General features: G+C 36.3%; 1 protein-coding gene across 2 annotated transcripts in view; it reads left to right on the top strand.

The window, feature by feature from the left end:
* The window catches only part of LOC105039770 (piezo-type mechanosensitive ion channel homolog), a 114,850-nt gene extending 96,774 nt beyond the window's left edge, over nt 1-18,076 (top strand). For both annotated transcript variants that reach the window (XM_010916035.4, XM_019848360.3), the window contains exons 20-21: nt 6,078-6,222; nt 17,616-18,076. In XM_010916035.4, coding sequence (XP_010914337.1) covers nt 6,078-6,222; nt 17,616-17,751 — 281 coding nt within the window. In that variant the 3' untranslated portion in view covers nt 17,752-18,076. The remainder of the gene's footprint in view (nt 1-6,077; nt 6,223-17,615) is intronic.
* The last annotated feature ends 5,604 nt before the right edge of the window (nt 18,077-23,680 follow it).

Below are 23,680 nucleotides of genomic sequence, written 5' to 3' on the forward strand. Positions count from 1 at the left end.
GCAGACCAGAGGGTATTCGAGAGGCAGGAAAAATTTTTGTAAAAACATGCAAGAGAGTTTTAAAATTCAAAATCTTTAAGGGCATGTGATTAATGAGATGCATGGCTGTAAGAATCGCTTCATCCTAAAGATAGTTAGGAACATTAGTTATAAAAAGAAGGGCTCTAGCAATTTTCAAAAGGTGTTTATTTTTTCTTTTCGCAATTTCATTTTATTGTGGGGTATTAGTACAAGAATTTTGGTGAACAATACCCTTTTTCAAGAAAAATTATCCTAAAGTTGAATTAAAAAATTTCTTGCCATTGGCAATCTGAAAAATCTAAATTTTTTTGTTAAATTGGGTATAATCATAGAATAAAAATTTTTAAAAATTTTAGCAACTTCAGATTTTTTCTTTAATAGGTACACCCAACTAATTCTAGTATGGTCATTAATGAAAGACACAAACCATTTTTTTTCTGAAACTGTAGGAATCCTTGAGGGTCCCCACACGTCACTGTGAACTAATGAAAAAGGTTGTGTTAGCCTATATGGTTGTGAGGAAAAAACAGCCCTATATAATTTTGCCTAAGTGCAAATTTCACATTTAAATGAAGATGGATCTTTATTCAAAAATAAATTTCGGTACAAATGTTTTAAATAGTGAAAACTCGAGTGGCCGAATCTATAGTGCCACAACATTATTTCATGATTAGTAGAAAAAGAAACAGACTCTAAATGGGTATCTTGAACAAGTTTATCAGATCGTGATCCATCATCAAGGAAATAAAGTCCTCTTTCTCTAGCAATACCAATCATCCTCCCCATTGTCAGATCTTGAAATTTACAATGAGAATGGTGAAAATTAGCACAACAATTCAAATCATAGGTAAGTTTATTGATGGACAATAAATTATAGAATAATTTGGGAACATGAAGGACATTATGGAGGGTCAGTGTAGGTGAGACCATGATTGAATCCTTTCTAGCAATTGTCGAAAAAGATCCGTCAGCAACCTTGATTTTTTGATTGCCTGCATGGGGACTATAAGATGAAAACAACTAAGAGCAACTAATCATATGATCTGTTGCCCCAGAGTCAATAATCTAAAGATTCTGAAAATCAAAAGAGGTATTGAATGACACAATTAAGTTATCTTAGTGGGCTAGAGAACAAGGAGTGGCAGATAATTGTGAAGATTTAAACAATTGATACAGTTGCTCCAATTGTTTCTTCGTGAAGTTGGTCGAGTCTAATTCGACTGATTGCTCATGAGTATTATCAATGGTGGTTTGAAGAGCTCTCCCATTGGGCTTCTTTTTTTGGTTAGGAGGCTTGCCGTGAAGGTGCCAGCAAGTCTCTCGAGTATGCCTCGGCTTCCTGCAATGGTCACACCATGGCTGTTTTTTCTTTTCTCCTTTTGCCTTCGATTTTTGGGTTGCAAGGGCTGAACTCTCAGCTCCAAGAGTAACACGAGACGAGGATGAATGAAGCATTAACCTTCCTCCGACTCTCTTCTAGTCAAATCTCAGAGAACACTTCCCTAATAGAGGGCGGTGGCTTCCGACTCAAGATTCTCCCCTTTGCCTCATCAAATTTCTGATTCATATTAGTCAAGAATATATACATCCTAGCAGCATCTTCACCCTTTTTGTGCTTTGCTCATTTCTCGGGATCTTTTAACTCAATTGTGCGATATAGGTCCAACTTCTGCCACAGTGTTGCCATCTCATTGTTGTAGGTGGTAATATCTCGATCTCCCTGTGTCGATCGTCATAGCGTGGATTTCAACTCGAAGATTTGGGAATAATTTTTTCGATCAGAATATGTCTCCTTAACAGCATCTCAGATTTCTTTCATTGTTGAGAGAAATATATAGGTCTTTGCAATGGTCGGCTACATGGAATTGAGGAGCCATGCCATAACCACTGCATTCTCCATCATCTAAGTCTGAAAATTGGGATCAGTTTCAGCAGACTCTTTGACACCATCCGTCAGATATCCAAACTTGGCCCGACCTTTCACGGCCAACTTGATCGATTGCAACCATTCCAAGTGATTTGTACCATTTAGTTTTGTGTGAATGGTAAGTAGAAGAGCATATCCAGCGAAATAATTTGCCCCGGGAGGTGTGCCGGTGACAATATTACTCTTCTCTATTGTGGCTCCGGATGTGGAGTCTCCTTTGTCTCTGATTGATACCATCATTGCTGTTTTCACCATCTTAGATCAAGAAATATTGCTGAACCAAGATGTGATTGCAACAGAAAAAACAGATCGGAGATAATCAATAGCAGAATAGGAATCGATAGAGGCTGGATAGCAGTTGGCCAGTGGCAAGGGAGCCTCTTTCAGGGCTTGTCAGCGGCGGCAGGACATTTTTTGAGAGTGGCCGGCGGCTATGGTGGAGCACGGCTGGGGTTGGCCGGCTCTGACACCATGTGGAAAAAGGTCCTGTTGAGAAGGAAAAATGGAAGAAATAATTTCAATTACAAAAGTTGTTATTCTTCCAATGTATGGGTCAAAATTTAAAAAAGATAGGCATGGCTATACAAAAATAATAAACAACTATACAATAAAAGGTGAGAAATCATAGAAAAATATTCAAAGATAGTACTATTGGTTGTGACAAATTTTTTTGATAGATTTTCTTATTTGGATTTCCTTATTTGCTGAGATCATAGTTGATGTTTGATTGTCGAGATCTTGGCTTGATTCTACTATTTTTGGCTTGATTCTATGGTATCATTATGATTTTTATCTTATTCTGTCAGATTTGCTTGAGATTCGTGGAATTCTAACAATCTTCCAATAGTACTAAAATTAGGGCTTTTTCAGAGTCATCAGCCCATCGAATGTTATTTGTATTATTTATCCAATCTTTTAACTTAAGAAAAGAAATATATATTGAAAACTGGTAATACATGGCCTATGCATTTGATTTCAAACAAATAATAAATGACTCTAATACGGTAACAAACACCAAACCAAGAATTTAAAAATCATCTATATCAAGTTTCAGTCCATTTTGGCCAAAACTGACAAAAACTACAAAACTAGACCAAGACTATCAGTTTTAGTTGAAACTTTGAGACAACATTGCTAAAACTAATTGTAACCCAAAACTATTTGGGTTAGGTCTTGATTGAACTATTAGTTTCAACCAAGGCACGAAACCTTGCTTGGACCTCGGATGCTTTATTATTCATGCACTAGCACAAGAAAGAGTTTTGTAAGTCAGGTGTCAAGTTAATTAATAAGAGCTTGGTAAGTCTAATTGATTAACATATATTTGAAGCGTGTTTTTAAAGTTGTTTGGTCTTAAATGTGCCCTATATCTGTTGATATTTGATCATTAAAGACAGCCCCATCTTGGTTCATCTGTCTTTTGGCCAACTAAACAACTTAGTGGTGTGCAGCAAGGACTCAAGTTCTAGTGGAACGTTCCATGGGACATTGAAATGGGGTACCATCCCATTATCCCAGCATCTCAATTGGCACATCTGAAGACATCCCCTATCCTAAGTGTCAGGATGAGGCAGGATGGTGATGCATCCCATTCTATGGAAATCGAGACTACCCTATCCTGCAGGATTTAAAACCTTGGTGTGCAGAATATATATTGATGTTTATCCTACCTCTTCTCCATTTCTTCAGATCTCTTAATTTCTGCTTTGGTCCTTTTATCATTGATGGTTTTGTATTATCCTCCTAAGGACAAAGATCCCCATAACATGAAATCTTTTGGACTTAATCGGAACTAGAATCATGATTTCATTGAAGTTTCTCAATCTAGACAAAAGACTACAATGATGATTTTCCAAAACCTATTTTGGATAGGTTCCACTATTCCTAGCATTGTTAAGTTCCCTTTGCCTCTTCTGTTTGATCTCTTACCCTCTATTTGGTATGAAAGATGGCTAAGGGAGGAAGGATGGATGAGAGAGATGGTTTCCTCTGTTTACTATAGGAATGCAAGAGAGAATGGATGATATGTGTGGCATTTTACTAAACTACCCTTTTATGGAAAAGGTGGGGCATGGTCTCTTGTCTTTTATTAAAAAATTAATGAGAGATAATTTTATCAATAGAGAAATCCACTGCTCACATGCTCTATCAATCCTTCCTTGCATCCTTCCACTTTGGGAGGATGCAAATTGGTGGGCGAGGATGGATGTGTAATCCCTCCATTTTATCCATCTTTCCTAAAATTTTTTGAACCAAATAGGGGATGGAGGAGTACATCTATCCTCCCTCTCATGACCCCAACCAAAAACAAAGCTTGGGCTTATTTGTTCCATGAGGATGAACATGACTCCATAGATTAAAAGCTTTTACATTCCCCCTTCATCTTAACACTTCACATGTTTAGAGAAACTTTGGAGGATTTGAGCTTAAATATTGACAAAGAAGGTAGATCTCCCTGGGTGCATATCTTGCCTAAGCCATGAATTTAGAATTTTTCAAGGGTCAATGTTAGGCTATAAGATATGCTAAGACCATCCATAAAGCCTTCTTAAGTTTTGCTCATTAGTTCGCCTCCAACCTAGTGATAGCCACCCCCCACCTCCAAAAAAAGAAAAACAACTTTCAATACAAGGCTCCTTAAGTGATAAAGTTCTTACACAAATTTGTGTAGGACATAATCTTAGTTTAAATCCATAAAAATTCAAAAATACTGAAATTAATCATAGTCCTAAATTAACCACAGACTAAATGATTGTGACCATTTTTTATCTTAATCACAAAACATAACTAATTTTAGGGATTTATTTATCATTAAATTGGTCATGAGCAATGCAATTTTTTGATAGAAGATTGATTAATGCTTAAAATATTCTTATTTTGATGGTTTGTTATATACAAATCCTTTTCCATTTATGCAAAGCTTTTTCCTATAAGAGAATAAACAAAATTAAACAAGGCTTGGAGATGGAATGTAAATGTATTGAAACGAAATAGGGTCCGGCCATGCCGAAACCAGATGCCATGCCAGTCAGCCGACTGTACGGTTCAGTATGCCGACATACCATCCGTATCGGGCCCACATTGATATGGTAAAGAAAGCGACGGAGAGGGAGAACTAGATAGAGGGAGAGAGAGAGAGAGAGAGAGGTAGAAGGAGGGAAGGAAAGGGAGATGGCGGAGATGCCAATGGTGGCTGTTGGAGGGCCTTGGGGGCCTCTGGAGGAGCAGGAACTCCAAACCGAGAGAGGAAATGGGGGAGAGAGAGTGGAAGGGAGGGAGAGGGAGGGAAGGAGGAGAGGGCAAGGAGCCCGCGGAGACTAGTGGTGGCTGCTGGAGGACTGTAAAGGCCTGATTCCTCCTCTCAACCTTTTGCTGATCGCAATTTTAAATCAGCATTTTAAATTTTTTGCCGATTCACAGTAAAGTCGATAAAAGGTTTGCAGGCTTCACCGTGTGTTGGGGAAAAAAAAAAACAAGGTGAAGTCGGCACCACTCTCTCTTTTCCTCTCTTTCCTTCCCTCTCCTGCCATTGTTCTGATTTTGACACTAGAACCGTACCGGTGGGCCACCGATATGGTTTGGTATGCCCTGAACCTTCCGATTTGGGATGATTCAGCGAATGCTGTATGATAAATAAACTGCCTCCCTTTCAAATTTCTTTGCATCAGAGAACCAACAGTCTGATTCTGCCTATTTTGAAATAGTTTTTCCAACATAATTGAAATGCTAATAACTTTCTGTATATCTGTATGTCTTCCCTTGATCACCTATGTTGCACAGAATTTTGGATCAGTAACTTGTCCATTATCTTTGCTATTGCCAAGCATTTATAATCCTTGTGTATTGGAAGGATGATCACATGAGCCAAGTTGGCTTGGTTCAATTAAAACCAGACAGGCACAGGGTTGAGTGTTCCTTTGTTAATCTTTTTGTCTAAAAAATAGAAAAGGAGGATAATAATGTTAGCAATCAGTTGATTTGACCATTTTCAACCATGATCAGCAATACTCTCTGCCTTTATATTTCTTTGGTTTAAGTATTCCATGTGTAAGAAAAGGAATATGGTTCCAGCTATTAAGGCATAAATGGTTTTTATGTGTTTGAATTAATTATTCTTTTTACTTTTCAGAGGGTATTCTTGGTGAAACTCTTAGTAAATTCAGCATTTGGAGTCTGTATCTTACTTTTGTTCTAGCTGTTGGCCGATTTATCAGGCTTCAATGTTCTGACTTGAGAATGAGAATACCCTATGAAAATCTTCCTTCTTGTGACAGGTATGTATGCCGAACATTTTCTTGTATTTTGAAGCTTAATTTAGATACGCTATATGCACTTTTTGGAATTTAAGATTATCATTATCTTTGTTGTGCTTAACTGTTATAATGTTTTCCACTGTCATACTTTTTCCAAGATTAATTCCATCCTCTAAAGTCATCGAGTCAACTACATTCGGACATGCATTGACACCCACACATATCAGATAATATCTTATTTGAGGACCATGATCTAGCATGATCATTTCTAAACCACTAAATATTAAATTATGAGAAATCAGCATGTCATTCATTGGAGCTGCGAAAGTGTGTATAGTTGTATTGTGTACATGCAGTGACACTTGCTTATATTCAGTTATGTCTTATATGAGCACCAAGATGCAGCATGGGTTATTTAACCACAGTGGATTTATTACCCTTCTGCTGTATTCTTTAACATTTGCTTTTAAAGTTACATGGTATGAATAATAGATATTTTCTTAGGATTGTTAGTGGCTTGAGAGACACATTGTGTAAGATAACTGAGGAAATGTTTTATCGTCTGTGAAGTCATTTATTCTTGCCCTTCTAAGTTCCAACTATTCTTGGATTATATGTTGGCTTTGCCACCAGGCATTCAGACCACATTGGCATTGATCCTAATCCAAGCTATAGAACTTTCGAATTTGTTTCAGTAATGCTTACAACCATCCAGCATTTTCTGCCAAGTTTTAGCGACCGTGCTGATCTTTTCAAGCAATAATGAAATGATCTAGCTGGCATAGCTTGAAGTTTCTTTAATTCTACTTATTGGTGAGATCAGTTGGCTTCAGTTGATATGATGTTTCTCTTCTTCCTGTTATCTCTTTTCTTTATCATAGTATTGTTTGTCTTCTATAATAGCTGATAGTCACAGTTTTAGCAACCCTAAAATCTCAACTAGTGCTTGAATCAAAATGCATGCAGTCCTTGAAAACATACAGATTCATTATGCTATCACAGTTCCATATATTTTTGGATGTTAACATCCTTTATTGGTATCTCTATATAATTGTGGCTTTTAAAATCTTTTATTGGCATCTCCCACTACTATCATCAGTATCCAACCTTAGAATTATTGGCCAAAACTAACCATATATGGTTCAAATTGCATGTCAAAACATCTTCATTGTTGGTCACTTGGTTGTTCTCCGAGTCCCCTACCATCATATTCTTTTCTGGTCTTTAGCCTCAAAATTGGTGAATTTTGGCCTTTTTCTTTCTTATGGTGATGTACTCTTCATTTTTGGATGCCTTTATCATCTCCTCTTGACTGTGTAAGCTTGCCTGGTTCCTCACTTCATCCTTATGCTTTCCTCAACTAATTTGGTGTCTTCTTGTTCTATTTTGAGCATTCTAGTAGTATTTATTCTCTTTTGGTTTTTTCAATATTTAATGGCTTTTGTTTTGTTGAATATATCTAAGTGATTTGTATTATTAGTTTCTGCCCTCCAAAGTTGTATTTGGTCTTATGTCTTCTAATTGTCATCATAACCGCCTTGTCTGGTGAAGTTCATCATGAGCAATCAAAGGGTGTGGCCCATCTCCGTCACCATCCATGTTAATCTCCTTCTATAACACATAGCTCCATTTTAGTGGCCTCAAGTTGAGAATGCTCCTTGTTTAGCATCATCTGTGACCCAATATATCAAACTCAGATTTGAAGGTGGAGTTGTTTTGGATGCTTTTGCCCCTTGTTGTACAGAGATAATTGGCATGGTTCACCATGTTTTTTTTATATATAAAATCCACCATAGGTTTTGATAGGACAATGAATGACACATTGGATCAGAATTGGACAGCATTGTTTTGTTTAATTACCACCCAAAATGTTTGGGACTATAGTAGGAGATTGAAGAACTCAGCATGCAATATGCATAAAGGCCATATATGGGTGCAGGTACCACATTCAAATTGTAATTTGAGTGGCAAAAGCATGCAAAGAAGGGTATAGGGACCCATAAAATATCATTGATGCATGCATTGCACCCTAGTCCCTATGTGAGTCTTATGTTGGACTGGGCAACATTTTGATCTTTTATTAAAATTTTTTTATTAAAATAATAATGTATAACATGTCTCGTCACTTAAAGGGGGAGGAGGGGCGAAGGAGGGGTGCTTCCATGGTGAAACATGATATTTAATTCCTACTACATGAGTGAAACCCTCAATTTTTCAAGCAAAGAAAAGTTTGGGGGTGTCTAAGGTTACGACCAATCTTGAACTATTCCTCTCCTTTCATGCTAACTGTCCAGTTAGATGGAGGCACAAGCAAATTTGAAGGCTCTAGAATGAGTTACCAACTCTTTACTTTAGGCACAAGAAAAGCTTAGGCCTTAAGAAGGAATGAAGATCAAAAGCATAATCATATATCTTTAAATTGTATGAGCAAGTTATTGAGATTAAGTAGATCCTAGGGTATCCTTTGATTTTGCACAATATTCCAACTAATCATCTCCCTTTACTTTCCATGTGAGTGGTCCTAGAATCATATCTCCGGATTCTATAGGAATATGTAAATGAACCAAAGGCTAAGAGACAAGAGGACTGGAAACCATTTTTTGAATTTCTATTATTAAGTACACCGATGGGCCTCTCTCACCTATAGAGGGAGAGTGGCAGCCTTGGGGCACACTGCAGAGTGTAGACCGTGCAAGATAGCCTAGGAAGTTGAGCATAACAAAGAAGTGGAGCTAGCATGGCACAAAGAGATCTTGACCAAGTTGGTCTCAAGTGAAAGGACTACCCTAAATCAGAATTAAAGGTCTTAGCAAAGAAGAATGGAGCCATAGGAAGTTCCTTCTCTCCTAATTCCACCCACTCCCTCACTTCTTTTTATCCTCTCTCTTTTATTCCCTGTGGTTCTCTAATGTCCTTAGGAGTGGGTTGCCATCAGAACTAAACAAAGGACAAGAAAGAAGTAATGAGAAATTCTTTGTACACTGCCCGCGGTGTAGAAAATCCGACATGGAGCGCACCGCCTTGTCCGATTGGGCCACATAGCGATCACTTTCCAACGCGCATTTAATGCCCACAGTTCTATTTTTTTGTTTGAAATTTTGAATGACGAAAATGTCCCTTTTTTTCTAAAAAAATTTATGATATCCTATGTCGATATTATGACATCCTATGTTGAAATTATGACTTTCAGCACAGGATGTTATAATTTTGGTAAGAGTATTTTCGTCATTTAAAAATTTCATAAATTTTTCAATAATGAAAATGTCCTTCCCTCTTTATGACATCCTATGAAAAAATTATGATATCCTATGCAGAAAGTCATAATTTCAACACAAAATATCATAATATCGGCATAGGATGTCATAATTTTTTCAAAAGAAAAGGGGCATTTTCGTCATTCAAAATTTCAAACGAAAAAGTAGAACTATGGGCATTAAATGCACATTGAAAAATGGTCGCTATGTGGCCTAATCAGATGAGACGGTGCGCTCCACGTTGGATTTTCTACACCGTGGGCAGTCTACAAAGAATTTCCCAAGAAGCAAATAGTTTTAAGATGCAATTTTGCAATTTACTGAATTATACTATATGATGTTTGTTTACATCCAACATTCCTCTTTTCCCTCTCTTCCCCATCTAAATGATAACATGAAAAATAGCAAGTACTATTGTCATATAGCAAAAGATTAAAAGTGAAAAGTATCGTCAAAGAAAAAGAAAGTTCGAGGGTCCTTTTTTGGATTTCAATATTGCTTCACATGATTATTATATGTGGCCCTTCTAAATTCAACATGATCTATTTGTTGCCCATGCACCCATGCTATCAATGCAATCTTTGCAGTGACAGATATTGATTACAACAATCTCCAAGACTATGGAACAATATGCTTGATGTTCATGATCTCCACAAAATGAGCATCCAATCACCACAATCTCTACATGGTTGGTGCTTGATTGATGCCATCTCTACATTGGAAATGCTTGATTAAAAGGTTTATCTTTAGGATTTTTGTGAAGGCTGTGACTGATTTTCAAAATCTCTATAATAGTGGTCCTATTTGCTACAATCTCGTTATCAACTGTTTTGATTACCACGTGACCATGCTTGTGGCAATCATTTTCCCCATTCTCTTTAAAGAAGGGTTGAGAAGCTTTCAATCTTTGCATCATTGATGAGTAATTGAGTACCTAAGATATCCACATTTGCAACCCCCAATCACCATAATTCACAAATTGGCACTACCAGATTGCTATTCTCATGCAAATTGTCTGATCCTTGTCGATAGGTGACATGTGCTCACTGCAATATTATCTTCAACAGCTCCCAATTATGACAACAACACTGTCTCCATGATCTTTGCATAAGCACCTCCTATCCATATGATCACCATTGATTGCTTTTTTTTGTTCATTGTTATCATCCATTGCTCCATCATATACCATCTATTGCTCATCCCTTTGACCTTTGCTCCAATTGTTGTTGTCTGCACACTAGCTACCACCAATGACTTTAGTCATTTTACGAATTTAGGGCTTGCGCATCTTTGAAGATCCATACTGCGTTTGGGTTCGCCTTTAGAGTCTGCTCATCTCTCATAATCCAAAGACCCGGATTTTGAGTAGTTTAGCATCAGTCACCTTTGTCTACTGTCTAGCCATAGCTAAAGCTAAAATAATTATATATTTGATGCTTTTGTTGGGCATATGAGTTCTTCAAATTCAAAGTCTTTGTTATCCACTTACAAATTTGTACAACTCTATGAGCTTCATGCTAGAGTATTGGCATTGTAGGGTGAAAAATAACTTGAATGTGGATAGAAATTGGTAATGACCATATACATATTTGCTTATGTTTAATAGTTAAAGATAGTAGATATGACATTAATTGGACATTAAACTATATATATATTTTTTTGCTTTAGTTGAACAATAATATGGATGGATGTCATAATTATTTAAAATGTATAACAAAAAAGGGAAAATAGCTTAGGCACCCTCTCAACTTAGGGCCAGTTTACTTAGTATCCATTTGGTTTAAAAAGTTTCAAGGTGGTCCCTAAAGTTAATTCAGTGGTTCAATATGGTCTCACTGTCCATCTTTGTTTACCTAGGCTTATGGGATTTCAGATGTGATAGTTATGCGAGACTTTTGGGACTAAAATAATCTTGCGTGGAGTGGTTTTAGATGGAGAGGGATAGAGAGAAGGGATGAGGAGGAATGGAGAGGTGGGTGAGGATAGCAACGAGGTTTAGAAAGGAGGTGTTAGAAGAGGTGGTGGTGGTGGGAGTGTGTTGTGCTTAGGACCAAGTTAGATGGAGAGAAGGGATGAGGATGGCGGTGGGATTTTTAGAGAGGAGGTTTTGGAAGAGGAGAAGGTGGTGGGAGTAGGTGGGCTTGGGATCAGGTTAATCGGAGGAATGAGGACGGCGCCAAGATGTAGCAAGGAGAAGACTAGGTATTTTAAGAGGAGGTGATGGGAGTGAATGGGACTTGGGACTAGCTTAGATGGAGAGGAGGGATGTAGAGGATGAGCAAACAATGGGGTTTAGAAAGGAGAAGTACATGTTGGATGAGTAGGAGATGGTGGGAGTGGATGGGGCATTGGTGGGACTAGGTTAGATGGAGAGGAGGGATGAGCACAACAATGAGGTTTAAAGAGGAGGATGAGGAGGTGTTGGAAGAGGAAGTGGTGAAAAGAAGGATTTAAAGAGAAGAAGAGGGCATTTTTCTGATAAATAAACCATTTCAATGAAGGCAAAATTGTCCTTTATGGTGACATCTGGATGGGGCTCAGGACCATATTGAACCACTTAACTAACTTCATGACCGCTTTGAAACTTTTTAAACTCGAGGACATAATAAGTGAAATTAGCCTTAAGTTAAGATTGTGTCTCAGTGATTTTCCTCATAAAAAATGGACTCAATGTATCCATATATTTCTTTATGAAATTGTATATATGTATAATGTATCTTCTATTTGATTTTTATCCATATTTTTTCCAAGCAAATACATTTGTAGATTAGTTATCTACAATGCCTACATTTGTTTCAAACTAAACCGGTTATGTGTTAAATATGACAAGATATATCAAGAAAATCTTAGAAACATGACTCGTTTGCATAAAGAATAAAATCTAATGAAATTATTGCCTATCTATCCTACAAAACTGTTTATTTGTATATATATATATCCTTGCATATCTATCTCCTTTCAAACACAATAAATTTGTAAAGTTGCTTCTTTTTGGTGAAGTGACATTAGTTGTTTAAATCTTGCCATGAAATGGTCAATGACCAGTTTATTCTTATATAGCTCTAATTAAAAATGAACTCATATATTCTCCATCATGTGGATAGTTTGATACAGTTGTTGTGCCTCAATTTTTTGGGCTATCTGTCCCCATGAGGTTTCTTGCTGCCATAACACCCCTGCTGTCTCTCTCTCTCTCTCTCTCTCTCTCTCTCAATTCCACTGCTTCCTGTTTCTTCACACTGCAACCGCTGCCAGCCCTCTCCCTATCTGGATATACTCTCTTCTTCTGCATGCTTTTGCTTGCCATTACCACCAACAACACAAGGTCCTCCTCCTCCTCCTCTCTCTCTCTCTCTCTCTCTCTCTCTCTATATATATATATATATATATATATATATATCCCCATAGCCACCTTCATGCTGCCACCTAGCCCTACACCAATCTACTATGGTTGTTCCAACTAGTTCTTACATAGCCTGAACTAATCTTTGTTGTTCCAACTAGTCCTATCATATCCTGAAGTAATCTTTTATCATGTTATCTATTCTTTGGCTTTGCTTTCAAATGTAGTAACTTCATCCCTTTCAAGAGCCAACAGAAGGAATTTTGAAATATGGCGATTGTATGCAACTTATTCGGATATAAAGTTCTAAAGACCATAAAATTCTGACAATAATATGTTTAAAGGGAGTTATTTGGCTCTAACATAGTGTGATGTGGGATGATTGGTGAAAGAAGAACCTACAAGGGTATAGGACCAAACTGAACCTGTAGGTTGCTAGAAAATTCAATTCAAACCTGACTGCATTACCAGGCTACTTACTAAAACTGAATTGTGAAACTTGGACTGTCAATGAAAAATTAATACTAGGACAGATGACTAATTTAAAATATATGAAACTATGGCTCAATTAGGGAATAAGAGGATTTGGAGGTGTTTAGGAATATATTTAATGCCTTGCTGTCCATTCAGAGATCAGATCTCTTTCATATTTATGGAACTATAAAGAGCAATTGATGCTTGCTGTACCAAAGCATGTCATCCTGTACCAGACATATTGTATCATACTAGTACCAAACTGAGACTCAGTATTGGGGGTGTATTGAGCCTTGGTATGCTGAACAAACATACCAACACTATACCATCATGGTATTAGTATGAGGTCCAATACTGAGATGGCAAACTTTACGCCTAAGGATTTGGAATTTAGAGTCTAAATGGTAGACTAAGACCTAAAATAAAAGAAATAAAGGGCCTAAAAGGGGTTATTAAACAACTGATTATGTAGCAACAGTTGAGGCAATGAGAAAAGGATGTCAAAGATCAATAGAACCAAATCATAAACAACTACAGCTAAAAATAGGCTAGCCACCCCTCACCTGAATCTAGCCTGAAATTTTTTCTAAGCTTTAGGTTGGGACAGCCTGAAAACTTTATAGAAACAACATGAATAAGAACCCAAGTCCGCCTCGAAGCTTAAATAAGTGCAATCGAAACCAGCCACTTGTCACATTTGATTTCCACTCATGCCAGGTGAACATGATGAAGACTCGAGAAGCTCTCAATCCTTGTCGGCCACTTGAGAGAGGATCATGATGGCTGGTTCATCAGTGCCAACAGCAACCACATTGAAGGCCTCCAAATAGGCAGTGGAGGGAATGGGAGGAGGGATCATTATGATGATACATAATAGCCCTGGACATTGGCAGTGCTGGAGGGAGGCAAAGCTATTGGAATCGGTAGACAGAGGGGATTAGGAGGAAGGGCTGTTGGAGCCAAATAAATAAAAATTCTGTAAACCATAATAGATCATATGCACAATCCTTTAAAACATGACAAGTTAGTATATTTGATAATCTCAAAGAGCTCCTTGGAAGGAGGTAGGCAAAAGTAACAAAACCTTTAGTTCTTGAGCTCCAACAGTCTGCTTGTTCGAGCAAAGACTTGGCCCTGTCCTCATCCCCTTTGTCTCATCCTTTCTCCTTCTATCTAGCTTTGACTACCATCGTGATCACCTCCAGCTACCAACACCACCTTCTTGCACTCTTCTTTTCTTTCCTCCTCTGCTACACCTAGATCGCTCTACTCTTGCCACCGCTGCTTGCTAACATCAACACTGCCGGCAACTGTTGGAGCAAGAGGGGAAGGGAAGCATTTGGAGATTACCATAATGGGCACATTGACAACTGGGTAATAAAACACTCATCTAAGTAATATGGCCTCCTTATGAAGCAAAGAACTTCATCTCCACTAAATAAGTTGTGTAGTTCTTCCAATGATTCTATATCTATGAAACAAGAATGCACTTGCTTTAGAGGAATTCCTCCCAAAATCCATAAAACCATAAAATTCCAAAGCAATTCAAGAGTCAAACAAGGTTGACAACATCAATTTCCAAACCTTAAAGGCTCATTGTTAGTCCAAAAAGACAGTCCCTAGGCACATAATGCAACCAAGTTTTTAGGTCCCAGTGGGACAAGAGGCCTCTTAGCTGTCTTGTTCTTGTAAGAAAATGGGACCGAGAAAGAAGAAAGAAGAAAGAAGAAAGAAGAAAGAAGAAATAAGAAAGAAGAAGAAGAAGAAGAAGAAGAGGATGATGATGATGATGAAGGGTTAAAAAAAAGGGAAAGAAGAAGAAAAGGAAAGAAAGGAAGAAAAGAAGAAAGGAGAAAAAGAAGGAAGGAAGAAGAAAAGAAAGGAAAGAAGAAAGGAAAGAGAGAAGAAAAAAATAAAGGAAGGGAAAAAAAAAATGGAGGAAAGATAGGATGAGAGTTGAAGGGGTACCACCTGGCTGCTCGATCGGGATGTCCTTCGGGATGAGGTGGGACCATGGGGCATCCTAGTTTGTGGAGAAACTAGGATACCATAGGATTTAAAACCTTGAATGCAACCAAACTGATATTCCCCTGTAGCTCTAGAAAAACCTGTTACAACCACTCTTCAGGAGCAAATTGGAAAGAAGGTATATGAATCGACATCTCAATGCAGACCAAAAATTCCAGTCGGTGGCAACAAATGGCCCAATGCAGAAGGATCACATACATCTCAGCATCCTGTATAATCTAAAGCGGTCCTTGAAATAATACTAAAAGAGAGAAGGGAGAGCTTTGTTGCAAGTTCTATAAAGAAGAAGGGAAGAGGGGAAGGGTATTGGTTGGTGAATGGCGCTCGCATAGCCAAGAGAGAGCTTATGGCCATGACATAGGTCTCGATCATATTGGCACTGCCCTCCTTGGTAGTTGTGATGAGGCCTGGCAACGTCTGAGAAGAATCAATCAATTGAGAGGGAGAGTTGAGGCCGAGCTATTTCTGGCCCTTATCCTCCTTCCCATCATCCAGTGTTACCTGCAATGTCAGTGACAGTGGCAGTGTCAACAAGAGTGAAGCTATCTAGGTCTAGGAAGAGGAGTGGAAAGAACGGGTGGGGTCTGCAAAGGTGGCACCAGCGATAGGATTGAGGACCGGAGATAATGGCAATGGTCAGACCCATAAGGATGGAGAGAGGAGGCAATGGAGATGGCCTAGGTCTCGCTCGAACAAGTGGATTGGTGGGGCTCAGGAACTAATGGAGGCATTGATGTTGCTCACCTCCTTCCATAGAGTGCTTTGAGATTATCAAATATGCTAGCATGTCATGTTTCAAAGGTTTGTGCATATGAACTTTGATAGGAGGTTATGATGATATGATCGTCAGAGGAGATGAAAAGGAGGGTGCCAGGTAACTCTTGACATCGACAATGTCAAAAGATAGGACTTCAATCATGTCGGAGGAGCCATCAAGCCAATGTGCAAAGAGAGGAGAGATGTGAGAGGAGACAGTGTAGGAGGTACTAGAGTAATTAGGATGGGAATTTGAATTTAAGGTATAAATTTTGGCCATCTGTTATCATTTAATGGAGTCCAAAGCGTGAACGAAAAAATTTAATTGTATATATAATTTTAGTTGAAATATTTGTTTTCTCAAAAATATATGTTTGTTTTAGCTTTCAAGCTTTGGTCTTGTTTGAGCCTATTTCCAGCCCTCTAAACAACAGAGACATATCATATCAAAACACAAAATGTAAAATAAGATTAAAGGAAATAGGAAAGATAATAGCAGACCCACTCTGGACATCAAGAATTTTAGAACCCTTAAAATATGGTCACAAGAAATCATTACTGTTAATGTAATGTAAATAGTACCATACAAATAGTACTAGTACAATAATAGACCTATGAAGAAGTTACTAAATGATATATGGGAGATCTTTCTGACTCAATGCCGGATTCAGAACAACCCACTAAAAACTAAAAGTAACCAAAAACGAAAGAAAAATACCTCAAATTGACAACTAAAGTTAAGTCTAAAAGTCTCCAAGAGCTCCATCAGTTCATTAATTTGTGAACTAAGAGACTGTTTCTATTCCAATAAAAGCTCTAAAACTCTCATCATTTAATTTTTGCACCAAATTAACTGCTCTCCCTCTTCCTCTTTTTTTATGGAGGGGTTTTAAGATGGGTGGCTTGTCTTCTATTGATGTTAAATATAAATGAATGTTTTTCCAAGTATAAGATCCAAGTATAAGCTATAAACCATCATGTAACAATAATTAGTCTTCAACTTCACAATTATGTAATTCCAAGCTTTGGGACCATTATCCCACTCATCATCATCATGCAAATCTTTTTTCATCATATATGGGTATAAGGCAACTCTAAGGTGAGGAGTCTCCAATACAAGGATGAGCAGATTTTACTACTAAATGTTGACCTGCCAACATCTCTTGAAAAGTTGCTGCTGAATTCATAGGGCAGATTTTGGCAAGAGAGTGATGTACCATGAAATCTATGAAGCCAGTTGATAACTATATAGATCTACCTTATGGATTGCAGTTTAATCTTGGCCTCCGAAACCCCGGTAACTCTGGAAGGAGTCTAGATGGAGGGGGAGGATTATAATTTTTGTCGTATGGGGCAGTGTTCCTATTCTTTTTTTCCTTTTTTTTTAATACTTTTGGGATAAAATTATGCACTTCATATTTTGTTGTTTCTTTTTCTCTATCTCGTAGACTCTTCCGCTGCAGCAAAAACTTAAATTGCCTATGCTGTAATGTCACGTGTGATAATGTTTCTGCCTACGTTTCTTAAAGATTCAGAAGATCTTATCATTTGGGTGGTAGGTTGATAGCGATCTGTGAGGACATCTATGCTGCGCGGGCAGAGGGTGAGTTAGTAGTTGAAGAAGTCCTTTACTGGACGCTTGTAAAAATCTACAGGTCACCACACATGCTTCTGGAGTACACCAAGCCTGACTAAATTCCTTGGTTCATGACGGCTACTTTGGAAATGATGGAAGAGCATGCTGATTATTACCAGCTGAAATACAGGATCACAGTGCAAGGAAGCAAAATGGACAACCTCCATCGGTGAATTTGGTGGTGTTTCTTTGGCTCGTCAAATCCAGGTTTTATATGTACATGTCATTGTATTTCTTTTGGATTCCTTTGCCAGATGAGTTGGTTGTGCGCATCAAGTTGCTTCCATGGGTGCAAGGTTCTCACATGTATACCCGAGAAGTACTTACTGTTCAATTATTTTTGTAAATATGACGTTTATATGGAAAAGTAAACAAGTTCAGTAATTTGCTTCTCTCGCATAATTATATTTCAATACCACGTTACCGCTACCGATTTGTGCTTCAAGGGTTGATGCATGCATCTTGTACTGTTTATGGACCTGATCAACCAAGCATGCTGCAAAGATGGTGGTTCATTTGGAATCAAAAGTTGGTATCAGGCTTCTTTTTGGAATTGTTGATCATGCCATCATTATAGTTATTTCTGCAGTTGCCGTACATTCATCAATATAGAAGAATACAAGGATACTAATTAATATGCATATAACATTACTAATGCACTATACTTTAACGGTTATCTTGTGTTTATCGGGGGCTGGAAGAGGTTTAGAGGATGAATATTAGCCACACGTGTCGTGATTTAGTCTACGGTAGATAGTTTAATATCATAATAATAATAATATATATATATATATATAATATATATATAATATATAATATATATATTATGATTATATAGTAAAATGAAAGAAAATATTCAGTGATTTAAATTATAAATTTTTACATATTAATTTTTTAATTTTTTTAATATCTCATAATCATATTTTTTATTATTAAATTCATAGTGTTTGTTTTTTCAGATAAATAAATTCATTGATTTATACTTAAAAATTATATAACCTATGGTTCTCAGTTCTCACAAAAAAAATGTGTAGTTACAAATTTCATATTTTCAGTTCACACTATATATATATATATATATATATATAGTAAAAAAAATATTTGGTGATTTAAATTATAAATTTTTATATATTAATTTTTTTAATTTTCTCTAATATCTCATCATCATATATTTTTATCATCAAATTTATAGTGTTTGTTTTTTTAGATAAATAAATTTATTGATTTATATATATAATCTATGGTTCTCAGTTCTCACACAAAATGTGTAGTTACCAATTTTACATTTTCAGTTCACATAATTTTACAAATCCACATCAAAAAAATTATATGATTGGGATTCACACAATCCCATACTGATGAAAAACAACGGAAACAAAGGAAAGATGGAAAAATTAAAAAGTAAAATCTTTTTCCATGTAGATTGATTTTTTTTTTTTTTTGAATATGTGGGAAGTGGAGGCAGATACGGCGGAGATCGGAGGTGGCAGCGAGGAGGGCAGAGAGAAGGTCAATGTTAAAGAGATCTGTGGAAAAGAACAAATCTGAGGAATATTGGAGAGGGGATCGTCGATGTCGTAATGGAAAAGGGATAGTCGATGCCATAATGACTGGTGGGAAGTGTTGGAGAGGGGATGGTCGACATCGTAATGGAAAGGGGATGGACGATGCCATAATGATTGGTGGGAGGTGGTGGCGAGGAGAGAAGAGAAGAGGTCAGCGTTAAGAGATTTGTGGAAAAAAATGCATTTGCGAAAGATTGGAGAGGGGATGATCGATGTCGTAATGATAGGGAGGAAGACAACGACAGAGATCGACAGGGAGTGTGGGCATTCGTGAGGGCTTTGCAAGGCTGTGGCAGCAAGGAGATGGGTGTTCACTGGGGCTCGAGAAGGATTTGAAGAAAAATAAAAATCAAAATAAAATATTATCATTTTATTAAAAAAATATCAATCCGAGCTCGACACGTGGCGTCTTAAGAGAGCCCTGGACTCTCGTTTATCGTATTGTATAGATTTTATGGAGTCTCATTATTACTTTGCAGGTCTACAGATTGTGAACATGTCCTTTGCAATTGTCAATGACCAGAGCACACAAAGCATTTGGGATCTGCAGCTGCGGAAGAAGGGGGAAAAAAGAAAAAAAAACAATGTTGATTTATGTGTTATTGCATGTAGTTGGAAGAGATTCAGGAACAGCTGAATATTAAAAGAATTCTATGGCCAAATAATAGTTCTATAACAAATAGAACTTTCTATTTCCTGCTGAACATATCAATGCTCAAAACGAATGAAGGTGTCTGCGTGGCAATGGTTTCGGTCTCATTTCTCTCTCTTTCTTTTTTTTTCATTATTTTTTTCTTTCATTCATTTCTTTCTTTTTTTTTATTTCAATCTTTCTATCTTTCCTTTTTTTTTTTTTCTTCTTTCTCTTATTTTTTCGTTTCTTTTTTTCTTTTACTTTTTTTATTCTTTTTTTTTACTTTTTTTTCTCCATCTCCTTTTTTTCAAAATTTTCATCTCATCCTGATCCTATTTTTGTATAAGGATAGAAAATGACCTCCTATCCTGTTGGGACGTAAAGCCTTAGTTAATTGTAATCTCTAGAATCTTTTTCATCTACTAATTATGTATAAAGACACCTTGCTCTGGTTGTGATAGAGATTTGAGTGTAGGTTGGCAATGGCATTTTCTTTAATTTTTTGGGTTCTGTCCATCAACATTATCTCGTCTGCTTGCAAAATATATTTCGGAGGAATGAGGAAAAGTTATTTCGATAAGTTTGGAGAGTAGAGGTAGCCTTTTGAATAAAACTGGGATTCTGGATTCGTGCAGGACATTTTTTACGCTATAAAAGTCATGTCATCTATCTCAAAAATGGAAGGCTTTTGCTTAATTACCAGCTGTGTTTGGTAACTATAGATGTCTACATCTATTTCTGATGTGGGTAATATGGCGGTAATCCAAGCATGCACCAACCAATGTGGTGCAAAAAAATGCACTGCAGACGATCCATGCTTTTTGAGTATCGGGGTTTTCTTTTTTTTTTTTTTGGTAGAAAATATCGGGGTTATTTGTAATGATATTATTTGGTGGAAGGAAAAGTGATGGTCTTTATTGCATGGATAACATTGTCCTTCCATCAATAGCTTCTCCACCCTCTCAACCTTTTCTTGTATGGAAAAAAAATGGTGAAGATTTTAGAATATGGAATCTCTAGTTTCTCTGCCCTCAACATTTTCCCTTTATGCTAAATAGGGATGAAAGTGGATCAGATAATATCCTTCAAATTTGTTTTCATATTTGGATATATTCGAATATAAATAGAAATTGAAGCATATAATTAATATCCGTATTTATATCCGTAAAAAAAAAATGAATATGGATATAGATAGACAACTATCCGATTATTATCCGAATATCCTATTCTATTTAAAATGTTATTTAATTTTATATAGTATGTGAATTTCTAAAAAATATAATCACATTAATATGCAATTATTTTGACTTACATTTCACTTAGTAATATCTTTGATTTGTGGTCATAAAATTTAGTTATCCGACTTATATCTTAATTTATATCCATACTTCTAGTATCTACTTATATCCATATCTGTTTAAAACAAATATGGATATAAATTTTTTTTACATCCGACTATTATCCATATCTGTATTCATATTCATCAAATAAAACAAATATAGATATGGATATATTGGTATCAGATTTGTATTTGATCCAGTTTCAACCCTAACACCAACATTTACTTCATCCTTATCATGCCCCCGATCTAATATCATGAGTCAGGGGTCATGACAACTGCTATATGCTCATGGGGCATGCTCCTCACAAGCATGCAAAATATCTTATCATGATCATAAAGCAATAGCGGAATAAAATTTAAATAATTAATGTTCAATGTTAGTTCAGATAACTAAATCAACTATCTTACAAAATAATATTCTATTATTTCCAGCAACATTAATAAATCCTAATCTTAATAAACATATTATATTCTACTTCATATTTGCTCTCTCATATCGAATCTCTAAGTCAAGCAATCTTCTGAATCTATAAAAATAGTAAAATATGAAATAATGAACTAGACAATCCAATAAGCAATGAATATCTTAACCAAATAATTTATGTGATAATATAAGTTGCAAATATCAAGTACAATTTATCATTAATCAATACACAAATATAATCAAATTTATTTTCAAAATATGAATTCAATAATAATAGTATCATTCAAATATTCATATATATAATTGTATATCTGATTTCGAAATCAGTTATATTCAAATATCTGATTCAAAATAAATTTCACTTAATTCATCAGTTTTTAACTATGACCTCACTTATATCTTATGGTTGAAATAGAATATCATATTTATATTCTATGGCCGGCTAGAGTACCACGCTTATATCTTATGGCAGCACCAGAATACCATGCTTATACTCAATGACTGGACTAGAAACAAAATCATGAGCTCAAAGTGTTAATATATAATCCCCAATTGATAAGGTTCGAAACATAGTCAAACTAAAAGTCCAAATTTGATTCGTATCAAAATTTTTTTCATAGAATAATATATATTTTATAATCAAATAAAAATATAAATATATAATTTTTAATAATAATCTAAAAAATATCACTTCAAAATTTTATATCAATTTTTATTTAAAATATATTTTGCATAAGATTCATAAAACACCTATAACTTCGTTAACAATTTGTTCACTATTCAAAATAATATGATATAAATAAAAGATTTAGAAAAGATGAATCATTACTTACCTCACATAGATCCCAATAAATCCATATAATTTTAAAATTTTCTCTTTCAAAATCTAATATCCAAATCATACTTTTATGAAAATCTAACTATACTTATTTTCAAAGTAAAAATCCTAAATCCTCAAAGGGTGAGCTACGCAATAGCACCTGATATCCAGTTGGTTTGATCTAGGGTATCAAATCGATCAACTATAAATCCAGGATCTTTCTAGGGTGCTAGGATGCAATCGATTATGAAATCTCATGATGCTCGGCCCCGATCAAGATAAAAACCGACAAACTATCTAACAATCAATGATTAAGATCCCTTCACATGATCTATCAAGGCTATGAGAGGATCTTTCTAAGATCAGAAGATCCTAGAAGAGAGATAATCTAGAGAAAAATATTTTTAGAGAGAGAAAATAATTTTTTAGAGAGAGAAAGAGAGAGAGAAGAGAGACACTCTCTCTTCTTTTTTTTTCGTATTTTTCTTTCTTTCTTTTCTTCCTTTGTTGTTTCCTTTTTCTTTTTCTTTTTCTTCTTTCTCTCTTGGTGGAACAAGGGACTTTCCATTTCCCTTGTTGCTTGGAATAGAGGAGCTTCTCCCGGGCAATGGTGGTGGCTAGGGATGCAACCCACGATAGCACAAATGGAGAACCATAAATCGGTATTTGTTAGCAACGACTGCCATTGGAAAATCAAGAAGAATGGTGAAAATCAAAGTGAAAAATAAGAGAATCATTCTAAACCCCCTTTTTGACAAAATTTGGTAGTCTGTCGATCAGAATTCGGGCTCTAGCGACCATAGAGAAGAGAAAGAAAGGTAAGTCAAAGGATGTTAGGTTCTTACCATGCTTCCTGGTAATGCTTAGGCTATGATTCTGATGGAAATCATAGAGCGAAAAGCTCAATAATCTAGGTGAACTTCCATCTAATTTGGGATCTTCTGGTATGGAATCAAAGGAAGAAGTGGGGGGTGGGGAGGACATCAAAAATGCTTCTCAAACTCATCTTCTTCCGTCAAAGAAGAAGAAGAGTCCTGTTCGGACTCGCCCACCCTACTTTCCATCATATTTTCTAGTACATGCAATGCATGGGCTAGCTTATGTATTTTTATTTTTTCCATCATTTTTAGATTTGAACAATTGAGTTTGGGGGATCACAATCCCCTTGTCCTTTATCTGCAATGTGGGGTGGTGGTTAGCATC

Source organism: Elaeis guineensis, chromosome 1 (assembly GCF_000442705.2).
Source record: "Elaeis guineensis isolate ETL-2024a chromosome 1, EG11, whole genome shotgun sequence".
NCBI lineage: Eukaryota > Viridiplantae > Streptophyta > Magnoliopsida > Arecales > Arecaceae > Elaeis > Elaeis guineensis.